We start from the raw sequence: 12,980 nt of genomic DNA on the forward strand, positions 1-12,980 counted from the left end.
GATTCCTTTCATACCCGAGAGCCAAAGGAAGGTTTTATAGATGTGAAGCCCTTAGAAACTGATCATAAAAGTATACTTGGGTGTAACTGGGAAATGGGAGTGAACCAGTCTGTGTGAATGCTTTTTTGTAAAATGATTTGCACATTACATTTCATTCCTAATATCCATCTTCATTTAGTCCAGGGATACATAGCATTTGTATCCCTAAGGGTCACACTCAGGAGCCTGAAGGTGTGCATCCTTTGTATGTTCTGTAAGAAATAAATGCACTCACCTGTAATAATTGCTTGTGCTTGTCTTCATTGGGAGATGGATAGAAATTGTTTGCAACCTGCCGCTGGTCCCCACCCTGCAGCTACAGCTACACTTTATTATTCCATGTGCTGCATTTGCTTCATGCCAGAGCTTGCGTATTCTAGTAGTGGATTGTTACAAGAGGGGTAACAATCCATAGATTGTTCATAGATTTTTACAATCATTCACTATAACAAACTATAATTTCTTAGGAATTCCTACAGTATTCATCATCTTGTGGACAGTGACAAGGATCTTTTTAGAGGACACAGGGTAAGTAGCTAGGAGGACCTGGTGCTGGCCGCTTCCCGGGGGTGGCAATCCCATGGACCGGATCCAAAGCCCTGAGGGGCCGGATCTGGCCCGCATGCCATAGTTTGCCCACCCCTGGTCTATCAGCTCATCCACTTTGCTAACTGTAATATCTGAATAAAACTGTGGCATGATTTTAATATGCATCTCCATTTATAATGGTGTGCCTCCCTAAGTCTCTATGTAAGGGAGTCAGAATTTAGACTAGCATCCCTGGTAATTGTGAGTGCAGAGCACCTCACAGGATTAGGCTCTAGATGACTTAGAAACTCTTGTAAGTGGCATCTGCAATAGCTGGTACAGATGATGGATTATTCCTAATTTCTCAGGGAACCTATTTGCAATACCTCTAAAAAAATAAACTGAATTGGTACCTTGCTATGGTCATCACAGCTAGAAGCTTACAAACTATTAAATGTTTCTGCTATTTAAGGTTTATCACTTGTAGCTTCTATTCTCTCAGAAGTTTTAAGCTCTGCTTCTTCAGAAGTGCTCAGTACATACTGAAGTCAACAGGGGCTGTGGGCACTGAGAATGACTGACTGTAAAGTTAGATGGTCATTGAAGGGTAAAATGGCTTGGGGTGGAAAACTGAACAAATTATTTAAAGGGAAAAATGAGAGTCCAGTTTTTCAGATGAAGGCTTATTCTTAATATTTCCCACACCAGTTCCACTCGTCTGTAACCCAAATAGTCCAGCAGTAAATTATATCCTTTTAATTGTATCTGTCAGTTATGTCAGATCATTCTGCTGCCCCAGATACTAAACTAAACTCTTATTGGAAAAGTGTCATGACATAAAGAGTGAAACTAAACTTGAGAGTCCCCCACAGTATTTGCCTGGGTTTCTTCTAACACTGCTCTGTTACATCTCTGTTTTAATTGATTTGAATGTGCACATTAAAACCCAGTGAAAATAAAAATAAAAGCAGGAGAATATCAAATTATGTTGCTTAGAATTCACAAGAGCAGACTATTTTTGTTTTGACTTGTAAATCCAAAACACTTGTCTTCACATACCTCACGTGCCAAATAAAATTAGTATTAACATAATTTTCCCTTTTACTCTTTTTATAGTTGCTGGGATACGAATGAACACAGTGGTCCTTGGTGGGTTATACGATTACCAATTTTAGTTTCTATTATAGTAAGTAAACTACATTTTGCAATATGAATTATATATAAGTTTGCAGCCTTGTGCAGTGAATAGGCAAAAACTCCATTGTAATGAAATAAATTACTTTGTAGGGGAGATTTTAAACACATGCCCAGGTTATTTAAACTCATTGCCTTTAAAATTCAGCTGCCTCCTATTAAATGACTGGTTGGGTTTGTTTGTTTGTTTGTTTGTTTGTTTGTTTGTTTGTTTGTTTGTTTGTTTGTTTGTTTGTTTGAAACTCTTGCCAGTTCAAGAACCTTGGGGGAAGAAAACATCAAGTTAAACTTTTCATGTGGATTATAGATTTACTTTTGTTTATAAATATTATTACAGTGGAAAAGACTGACAGCTGTGTATATCTTTTCTTAACTAGTAGCCTAGAATTACATACATTAGACATTTACACAGAAGGACATTTTTAGCATGCTGCACAGGGATTGTGCTGCATAGAGTTCATTAATGTTAACTGAACATGTGCAGTTAAATTCTTGTTCATTGTGCTGAAGATGTACTCATTAGTGTGCATAACAATAGCTTTACCTCCAGTGCAAAATACAAACACAAATGCAATCATGCATTTTTTACAAATTAGCTGTAGCCTTCAGCATCTCATTTGGTAATATTTTGCGGCTTCTGAATTAGTGTTCATTAAGGGCCTAATTTAGCAAAGCACTTAAGAATGAGCTTAACTTAAAGTGCATGCCTAAGTGAGGTGCTGAATCGGGGCCTAAATAGACAGTCTACTCACTGAATGATTTATTTCGGAGTGGTAGCCCTCTTAGTCTGTATCAGAAAAAAGAATGAGGAGGACTTGTGGCACCTTAGAGACTAACACATTTATTTGGGCTTAAGCTTTTGTGGGCTAAAACCAACTTCAACAGATGCATGGCGTAGAAAATACAGTAGGAGGAGATATATATGTATATATACAGAGAACATGAAAAAATGGGCGTTGTCATACCAACTCTAACAAGACTAATCAATTAAGGTGGGCTATTATTAATCACACCAGCCACACCATCAGGGGCTCGTTCACCTGCACATCTACCAATGTGATATGTGCCAGCAATGCCCCTCTGCCATGTACATTGGCCAAACTGAACAGTCTCTGTGCAAAAGAATAAATGGACACAAATCAAACGTCAAGAATTATAACATTCAAAAACCAGTCAGAGAACACTTCAACCTCCCTGGACACTCAATTACAGACCTAAAAGGGGCAATTCTTCAACAAAAAAACTTCAAAAACAGACTCCAACTAGAAACTGCAGAACTGGAATTAATTTGCAAACTGGACACCATTAAATTAGGCTTGAATAAAAACTGGGAGTGGATGGGTCATTACACAAACTAAACACTATTTCCCCATGCTAATTTTTTCCCTTCTGTTACTCAGACCTTCTTGTCAACTGTTTGAAATGGGCCATCCTGATTATCACTACAGAAGTTTTTTTTCTTCTGCTGATAATAGCCCGCCTTAATTGATTAGTCTTGTTAGAGTTGATATGGCAACCCCCATTTTCTCATGATCTCTGTATATATATATCTTCCTCCTGTATTTTCCATTGCATGCATCTGATGAAGTGGGTTTTATCCCACGAAGCTTATGTCCAGATAAATTTACTAGTCTCTAAGGTGCCACAAGTATTCCTCATTCTTTTTGAATGATCTATGTGTTAATCCAAAGGACCTTATTCCTCCTTCATAAGAGTGAGTTCTGCATTGTTTAAACAAGACAGGGCAAAAGGTGGTTCCTGGGTGAATTTACATGAAATGAAGATTCACCAACATGAATGTTTTTCTACATAATGGGTGGACACTCAGCAGATGTACAGCATGAAGGGAAGCAAAAGTCCAAAAGGAGTTGGAGAAGTAAGGAGATCACGCTGAATGATAAAAACAAAATAAATCATACAAAATATTTCAAAAGTGCAAAATTAAAGCTCCTACTGAGCACTTTTGATTTAAACAACTACTCTGTATGCAGCTAGGGTTGCCAGCTTTCTAATCGCACAAAACCAAACACCCCTGCCCCGACCCTTCTCCGAGGCCCCACCCCCACTCATTCCATCCCCCCTCCCTCTGTGGTTCGGTGTCCCAGAAAATAACGCTTCAAGCTGACCCTTGAAAAGTCCTAGAACTTGCAATATCTGAAGACAGTAGTTAGAGCTGTCTAACTCTAGTTATGTTAGACAGTGCATATTGACAGACTTGTTGGTGCTCTAGGATTCCTGCAAAGGCTGGGAAGCCTGTTTGGTGGAGGAGAGGATGCTTAATGAAACTCTTATGAGTCTTAAACTGACCAAATCTTAATTTGATTCTAGAGTTACACTGAGGTACAACCAGCCCTCTGTTTTTTAAATCAGTAATTGAATTGATATAGTAATAAAGTATGGAAATGTCCATGTACATGGACTGTGTTGGCTCAGGTTGTGTACACATTTGGGATTGGCTGTCTTTTTCCAGATCGGTTTTCTCTCCTGAGCAACATGCTTTAAGGGGTGAGAACAACAAAACAGAGGCTTGTGCTTCTGCTACTTAAGGTGTAAATAAAATCACACTCCTGTCGGATTCAGATGTTAATTCCAGATGTTAATTCTGTATCTGTGGTGTTAATTTGTGAAAGAGCAGTTCACAGTGGATTTGGGCCATTTGCAGAGAGCTGAACTGCACTGCCAAAAGAAGTAGGAATGGACATTCAATCCCCCAGTGCAACAGATGAGTTAAGGTGCAATAGTTACTTTGGTCTAGATTGTCTTTCCACCTAATGTTTGATAAGAGGCAGAGCCTACCTGTGCCAGCACAGGAATAGCCCTGGAAAGCTGTCAGAGTTACAAATCGTGTCATGTTTCCCCCACTTCTCAAAGGGGAAAGTAAATTGTTGTACGCATGATGCAACTTGTTCAGCTCTGTGGGGGAAGATCAAGGTTCCATCTACTCTCCACCGCACCCACCTGTCATTAGGGGAATAGCAGCTTTATGCAGCCTTCTCTACTCCCTGTGCCTGGATTCTTAATCCAGGTAAGCGCTGTGTGATTTTATGCACCCTGTGCAGATATATAGGAGTAGGTTAAAATCTCGCCATTTATTATTAGTTAGATAACTCTGCAAGTGTACACATGCCCTAATTTTCACACCCAGGTGCCTGACATTAAGCACCCAGAAGAACTGGCCGGAGTATCCACAATTCCCACTGAAATCTAAAGGTGATGCCTGTGTTAAAGTGAGGCCACTTTTCTTTAGATGGCTAAATGTAACTTCTGGCAAACAAGTTTGAAGTTTGAAACTTGTTTGCCAGAAGTTAAGTAGCAGAAGCACTAGGCTCTGTTTTGTTGTTCTCAGCCCTTAAAGCAAGCTGCTCATGGAGCTTTGCAAAACACACTGTATAAGAAAACAAAGTCCTGCTGCCCCAAAGAGTGTGCAGCCTGCCGCAAATAAATAGGATACATGAGACAACCATTAGAAGCAAGACATTATGGACAAGTTGTCAGTAAGGAGATTAAGGTAGGAAAGCTGTGAAAGAAGTTTTTTTTGAGGAAGGCTTTCATGAAGCAAAAGGAAGGTAATTGGAATATTTGAAAAGGGAGGCTGTTCTGTACTCACCAGATGGACTAGCGTGAAAGTAGGTCCAAAGTGGAGTGTGAGAGATGGAGCAAGAAGGGGTATTTGATGAAGTGGGAGCAGAGATAGAGACAAAATGAGAGTTGTGTGGCATTCTGAATATGAGGATGAGAGTATACATGTATTTCGGAAGGAAAAGCAAAGCAAGTGAAGGGACTCGAGCAGGATTTACCTCTAATAGGTATAACAAACCAACCTTCACTCAGTATTCCCCTTGTTGGCATTAGTTTCAATGTTACTTCCAATTATTTTAGCTGGTTTAGGGGATTGCATTTAATCAGCTGTTGATTGCTCTAAAACAGCATTCTCAAAGTGAGTTCTTCAGGGTCAGTCCTCACATTCAATTCAGCATGTCAGAGGCCTTCCCCTGGTCTTTCCTCTGAACATTTTTGGCCTGAGAAATGTTCCTTGGCAGCCTTCCATGCGTCATGCTGTGCACATTTCAGAGCCTCTCTGATTTCTTTAATTGGAGATGTATTATGCCAAACAGTTCATTTGGAGTACCACCCATGTTTTCAATTTGGCAAATGCCGCCACGGCAATCCTCTTCCTTCCCCTCTCCCATACAGACTGCTCTCATTTGTGTGTCTTTTCAGGTGGACACAAATCTGAATTAATAGGCTTTCAGAAACCAGAAGCAGTCATGTATCGTATCAACATAAGAGAGTTGTGTCCCTCTTGTTGTGACGTTAAAACTTCTGTAAAGGACTAAATAACAAGAAGGAAGTAATAAAAAGAACATTTTAAGTGATACATGTACTCGCAGTGTAATCGGTTCAAAAGTTACTGTCAGTTTAAGGCAGCCAAAATGATAAGATCACTGGTCTCATGTCATTCCACTACCTTCCTAACTTTCTACTTTGTCATTTACCTTCACTGCTGTACCCCATCCCCGACACTTTCCTGCATTTATATTATTGGCTTAATTTGCTGTCCTTAGCAGTTCGTTCAACATTGTGTATCATCTGCTTTCTGTATAAAGAAATTCCACCCCAAAGAATATTATAGAACTAAATCTACAATACTGAAGACAAAATCTCCTAAAGTGTGAACGTACTCTGTCATTTTCTTCTAATTTTGTTATCTAAACATACTGAAATTATATGAGACTTTAAACTAAATATATATTTTTAAGATTAACTTGGATACATTGGGGTCTTTAACAACTGTCCTAAATGATCATTTGAATTATAATCTCACATACTATCTAAAGTATTTCTAGGATACTTAACACCATGATATCTAAATGCCTAATCCCCTTTGGCTGGATTTAATGCTCCAGTAGCTCTATCTTTTGAAGTGATACTCACATCATGCAAACAAAGATACTTGGTTAACATTAGCCATACACAATGCTTACAGTATATCACTAAAGACCAACAGAAAAAATTGACTAGCCTCAAAAGAGACCTAGATACAAATACTTGAATATGTAGTTCACCTGAATATAGTGCTCCAAGATATGCCCTGTGAAAACCAATTATTTTATTGGCCTTTTTAAAAAGGACCACAGTTTCTAATGTTTTATGATTGATAATACTTTGTATTACAGGAGAAATTAGGGACCTCAGTTGAGACTAGGCCCCATTTTGATAGGCACTGTACAAATGCACAGTAAGAAACAGTCCCTGCCCCAATTATCTAAATAAACACAGGCAAACGGAAAGGGGAAACAGAGATGAAGTGACTTGACTATGGTCACCCAGGAGGTCAGTAGCAAAGCCAGGAATAGAATCCTTCTGCCACCACAGTGTCCTAACCATTAGATCATATTGCCTTTATCGTACATACTTATAAAATGTATATCCCCTGACCTTTGTAATATGCTTCATTACACAAAACTGTGGGCCCAAAGGCAACAGTGAGAAGGCCTAATTCTGCTGAACTAACAGTGACTTCACTGGGAATTCTGCATATGGACAGGCTGTATATTTATCCTCTTTCTTTGTTTCTTTTACTTCAGTGAGGTCTCCTTCTAATTTTCTCTTTTACAAAAAATTTAGACCTAATCTTCCTAACTTTTTTTTATATAATTAGGATCCTGTGTCCTGTCAGTTTCCTCCACCATCCCTTCTTTAGCCCTAGCATTTCCTTTAGCAGTAAATAACAGGCACAGAATGACATGCAATTATTATAATCATTTATTATATATTTGCACTTAAAAATTATACTGGGCATTGCACAGAAGACACCAAAAGTCATGGTGCCTCAAAGAGCTTTCAATCAAAATATTAGACTGAACAACCAGGGGCAGAGCTAGGGTTGGGAAAGACTAGGGATCTACCCATACAAGACACAGGTTCTGTTTAGCTAGGTGCACAGCTTGGTGATTCTGTTGATTATTTTGTTTGTTTTTTAAATATAAAAAATAAGATATTGGTCCCTGGCTCAATACCAGAACATTTTTTCTTGTGTTTGATGCTTCTGCATCCCTGATCTGAGTTAGCTCACTTTACTGCTGTTACGCACGATGAAGAAAGTTATATGGATGTAGGATGTTATACCACACCTAACATTTAGAAATCACTGTTCATGTTCAAAGTATTTTATAGACCATGTTACACAATCCAGCACCATCTTACGTGCCTGGCACGAAGGCATCTGTTCTATAGATTGGGAACTGAGGCAGAAAGGTTGGGGACTTGCCAAAGACCAAAGAAGACATTATGGGAGATGGGATTCAGATGCAGCAATTTCTGATTTCCAGTCCTGAGTTCAAGCCCACCCCGAGTCAGATTACACTTCCTTTTATCCAGTTACTTCAGTTCCCCATCTGTAAAATATGGACAATAGCACTTCCCTACGTCACAGGGGAGTTGTGAGGATAAATACATTAAAGATTATGAGGTGCACACTTACTATGGAAATGGAGGGGCCATATCAGTACCTTAGATAGATATGCAAAGAAGGCCATTTTCATCGTTGATTTATGAATACATGTCACCTCTACAACAGCTTCCCATCCACAACTCCAGACAGGGGATTTAAGGGCCAAGAGTGGGGAAGAGTTATAAACAGGATGTGCATTATCCCTTGGCCACCAGTGGTAAATCCACCAAAGGGTTTAAGGTAACGTTAGGCTGTACTGAGACTTGACCAAAGCCCCATCATGCTTGAGAACATTCCCTTTAATGGGGTTGCTGGTGGAAAGGGATTTTGTCAGCTTTTAAGTATCTCAGAGGATGATTCCATAGTGGCATTTACAGTCATGCAGAGGTGTGTTGGATGTGACAAACCGTCAGTGAGGCAGGGAAGCAGCAGTAGATCTGAGGGAGTGCAATTTAACATGTTCTGGCAGCAAGCACTCCAGGCTCACTAATGAACTGACTAATCTGGCTTGTTTACCTCTTACCAGCACACTGCATACTAAAGTGAGGAGCTTGAAGTCACTTAAATATATATATATATGTATAAATATATATTTTCTTTTGCAGGTGAATTTTATACTTTTCATTAGTATTATAAGAATTTTACTGCAAAAGTTAAGATCACCCGATGTCGGAGGCAATGATCAGTCACAATACAAGTGAGTAATGTGTTCTAGAAAATTCATAGAGTATATCAAAGTAATCTATTTAAAGATTTCCTCTGCTGGAGCAGACTGCCAGCAACCATCCAGTGTTGTGATGCTGTGATAACTATTTGATACAGTGGTACCCATTTTCAAATGGATGGATAGCTGGGGCTAGAATCCTGATTCAGCAAAGCTTGTAAGCACATTGAAATCAACAATGTTATGACACTTAAGCATATGCTGAAAGTTAAGCATGTGTTTAAGTGTTTTGCTGAACAGAGGTCTTTAACAAGGTTAGTATTGATTATTGTTACTTCTACTATTAATTATAATTTATTAGTGACTATAGGCCCCAGTACAGAATCAGGGCCCCATTGTGCTAAGCTCTATACACATAATAAAAAGACGGACCCTGCCCAAAAAAGCCCAGATCCCAATGTAGATGCGATATTGGCACTTGAGAGCAAAAAATGGCATGTTGATGCCTAAGTCTAATTTGAGCACTGAAAACCCCAAGCCATCTAGTCACACACAGTAGGCCTTTTAATAGGGTTCCTTGTTAATTACCTGTTCACTTCACCAAAACAAGCTGTTGCCGTACATATTTAAAAAGCGATAGAAACTTTTTGACAATACCAAAATGAAAAATACCCAATAAAACCCTGGGTATTTTTTCTGTAACCAGTGTGACATGTTTGGCACCTTACTGTTGCATCACGATTCTTTTAAAAATATGGAAATTCTCCTGTAGTTTCTACAAGTCACTTAAGAATCCAGCCATAGTCTACAAAAACTTTCCACAAACTTCCTAGGATCATCCCTTAAGTCACATCAGGGGACAGATGTGGACTTTTCACCTGATGTTGTTTGAATTGGCTTTAGTTTATGGGCACTATATACCAGCCTGTCCATTTAAGCCTCAAACTTGGTTTTACTTGCTCTGTACTGATTTCAATAGGATGTGACAGGTCCTACAAAAAACAATGTAGTGAATATGATGTTGTAATGTCTAGGTATTCTGTCTGGGGTACTAGGCTTGAAGTGTAGTGCTTATTTTTACACCCCAACCAGAGGGCAGCCATACTATTCAGCAGGGCACAAGGCAGAGGAGGGGCTTCCAGGTGGGTTAAAAGCTTCAGGACAGCAGCGTAAACAAGCTACCACATCTGCACTAGGTGTTCCATTGAAGTGACCTGCTTTTCCTCCCTGCTCCCTTGTAGCCCCTAATGTAGCTGGCTTCGGAGCAGCTCACTTATAGATCTACATATGCGATGATACCTTGCTTCCCTGTTTTGGTAATTGAGAGGTTAGGGATTGTGATGTCTCAAGACAAAGAAACCCACCAGTAAAGACTGCAGCAGGTTGGGCTGCGGATACTTGAGCTCTCTGTGAAGGTGGCATGTTTGTTGTCTCAACCAGTGGACCACGCTGTATGGCCTGCTCAATCTATGGACCACACTACTTGAGATTTTGGGGTCTCTTATTTATTATTCAGAAAACTGACCAGACGATGGGCAGGACATCTGTGCAAGAGCTATTCTTTTTTTCCTCCCATCTTCATTTTTATACTTCTGTTCAGTCCTGTGTGTTCTGTTTTTCTCCAAGCGTCCTCCATAGGGCATCTTAGTGTCTTACAGTGTAGGCTGCTTACTAGCAGCAGACCTGTTTTTCACTGTTCATCAGTGTGAACTCAACTCTTGAGAGTCTGATTGCCTGGTTTTTAATTTTGGTTTGGATGGTGTTTTGGTGTTCAGTAGACATCCATGAGAATGGTAGATCAAGCTCACTGAGAAATATTGCAGAGCAATTTAAAGGTCCAGAAGCCTCATTTATGTACATGCAAATGCAATTTCTAAAATGCAGAGGGGCATGAGACTATTTTTGTATGGCTGTTTCCTCCATTAAAATGTCAGTGTCATATAGAGTTAGCTCCACAGTCAGTCGAAAATTATTAAAGCAAAAATGCTAATGTGAAAGTTGAGAAACAATGAAAGTGGAGCATGAGATCACAAGGTACAAAGTTTGTGTAAATGGTCTGGAATTTGATAACTTGTGTGGTTTGCAAAAGTCAGGATTATCATGGAGGCTTTGACCTTAAATGTACTGAAATTTTTGGTGTGGATATGGGGAGGTTTTCTTTGTTAAATTAGGACTTGATTGCGCAACCCTCTTTCATACTGGTAAGCACTTACTAATATCCTTAGCGCCACTGATTTCAGTGTGGCTGCTCACCAACATGAGTGAGTGTTTCACAGTCGGGCTGTTAGTTCTGGAGACATATGACAAGATAAAGTGGTTGCATGGCATATCATTATGCGTTCTGGAAAGAGTCACACCAGGGTCTGCCGGGAAAAGTAGATATTGTGTTACATTTTCAAAAGTGCCTAAGTGACACTGAAAGTCAGTGAGACTTGGACTCCTAAGGACCAGATCCTCAAAGGTATTCAGGCTTCTAACTTCCACTGAAATTGGGGCTTCAGCTTTTACATCATTTAGGCACTTTTGGAAAAGTTAATCTTCCTCTGCAACATCAGTAGCATGCCTCCATCCATGGGATGAAATTCATCCCACTGTAGAAGGCCCTGCCAGGTCCTACGCTACTCATAATCCCTTAATGTAGGTCTTAAGTAGGGTGTAGGATCATGTGTATGCTTTCTGCCCTGAGGTTAATTTGATACCCACAAATAGAAGTCAAAGATAAATTTTCATAGCACTCATATTATTTTAGGGAAGGAAGTCGTCACGATTACGGGAGACGGGTTAATATAAGTTATATGGCCATAGATGATGAAAAATATTGCTAATATTTATTAGAAATTTTAATCTAAATTCAGATATAATTGTAAAAATTGGGACCACTGATTCTTAAGTGACTACAAGGAAACATGAAATTTAAAAAGTCATACAAGAGAACAGGTTAGACGTGTTTTACCCAGGCCGTCATTTTATATATATATGGATGTAAATGAAATTTGACTTCTATCCATTTGTCGAGATTCTTATTTCTTTTCTAACTCCCCCACAAGCCACATAGGGGCAGATGTTGATTCACTAATTTGTTCTGTTTTGATTAATTATTTTGGTTTTATTATTCTTTATTTTTTACCCTTCCCACTTTCCACTTCACTCCTCTTCTCTGTTTTTCCTCTTCCCCACCTGCTGCCTTTCCCTCTTCTCTCTTTCATCTGCTTTCCTGCTGGTTTGGTTTTGGTGGTCAGAAAGCTATGCTGAAGACATGAGTTTTTCACTTTGCTCTCGAAGCAGTGAGATTTGTGGTCATTCTCCTCTCCTCCAGTAGAGAATTTCAAAGGTTAGGATATTTTGCTGAGGAAGCCCTGTCTTTCACGGTCATTGGTTTCACCTTCAGGTCCAGACATATTGTGATTCCTGAGGAACTTTGCTGTCCAGAAGGTCACTGTCACATAGATAGAGGCAACCTCTGAAATATTTTGAGCATGATCCATGGAGGACTTTGAGGACTGGCACAGACACTTTCAAATAGAAGGTTCTTTAGATGCGTAGTCTCTTAAATAGATAGTTTGGGTTTAAGATGGTTGCCTCAAGGCAGCCTATCTGTTTCATTGCTGAATCTAGTTGTGGTCAAGACAGTGATGACTCACTGGACTCTCCATGTTAACTTTTTGCATTTTATCTAAGATCAGGCATCCATAAGCATGCCTGACTGAATCCATATAACATGTAAAGTTTATGTTATTAAAATAAAATGCATGACAGCTAAAGGATAATTAGCTTCCCACCTTTTCAACGGTTTAGTGTCAGTTTGACAAAATCATGCTGCTTAACAAATTAAAGTTCTATCTCCAGATACTTATATAATTTTCTCTTGTACTTCAATAATTATTGTTACATAACTGTTGGAATTTTAATTAATGAAGGGTAAATGCTTCATGCCATCAGTATAAAATGAGGTGTTAGGACTCTGGGATCAGTATATAATTGCCCAAGAAATCCCTTGATTGAAGGACTGCTCTGGGATCACATTCTCCAGGCACTGTTTACACATTGTACATTTTAAATGTATTTTAATATTCAAATTAAAGAAAATGGAGATGTCTGGAT

General features: G+C 39.2%; 1 protein-coding gene and 1 long non-coding RNA gene across 4 annotated transcripts in view; one reads left to right on the forward strand and one right to left on the reverse strand.

Annotated features, from left to right (window-relative positions):
• LOC140907779 (uncharacterized) overlaps positions 1-12,980 on the reverse strand; it is a 238,375-nt gene that overhangs the window by 163,565 nt on the left and 61,830 nt on the right. The gene's annotated exons all lie outside the window — the stretch shown is intronic.
• The window catches only part of VIPR2 (vasoactive intestinal peptide receptor 2), an 88,150-nt gene that overhangs the window by 67,980 nt on the left and 7,190 nt on the right, over positions 1-12,980 (forward strand). For all 3 annotated transcript variants that reach the window (XM_073334537.1, XM_073334536.1, XM_073334538.1), the window contains exons 8-10: positions 507-567; positions 1,684-1,753; positions 8,821-8,912. In XM_073334537.1, coding sequence (XP_073190638.1) covers positions 507-567; positions 1,684-1,753; positions 8,821-8,912 — 223 coding nt within the window. The remainder of the gene's footprint in view (positions 1-506; positions 568-1,683; positions 1,754-8,820; positions 8,913-12,980) is intronic.

This window comes from Lepidochelys kempii, chromosome 2 (assembly GCF_965140265.1).
Source record: "Lepidochelys kempii isolate rLepKem1 chromosome 2, rLepKem1.hap2, whole genome shotgun sequence".
NCBI lineage: Eukaryota > Metazoa > Chordata > Testudines > Cheloniidae > Lepidochelys > Lepidochelys kempii.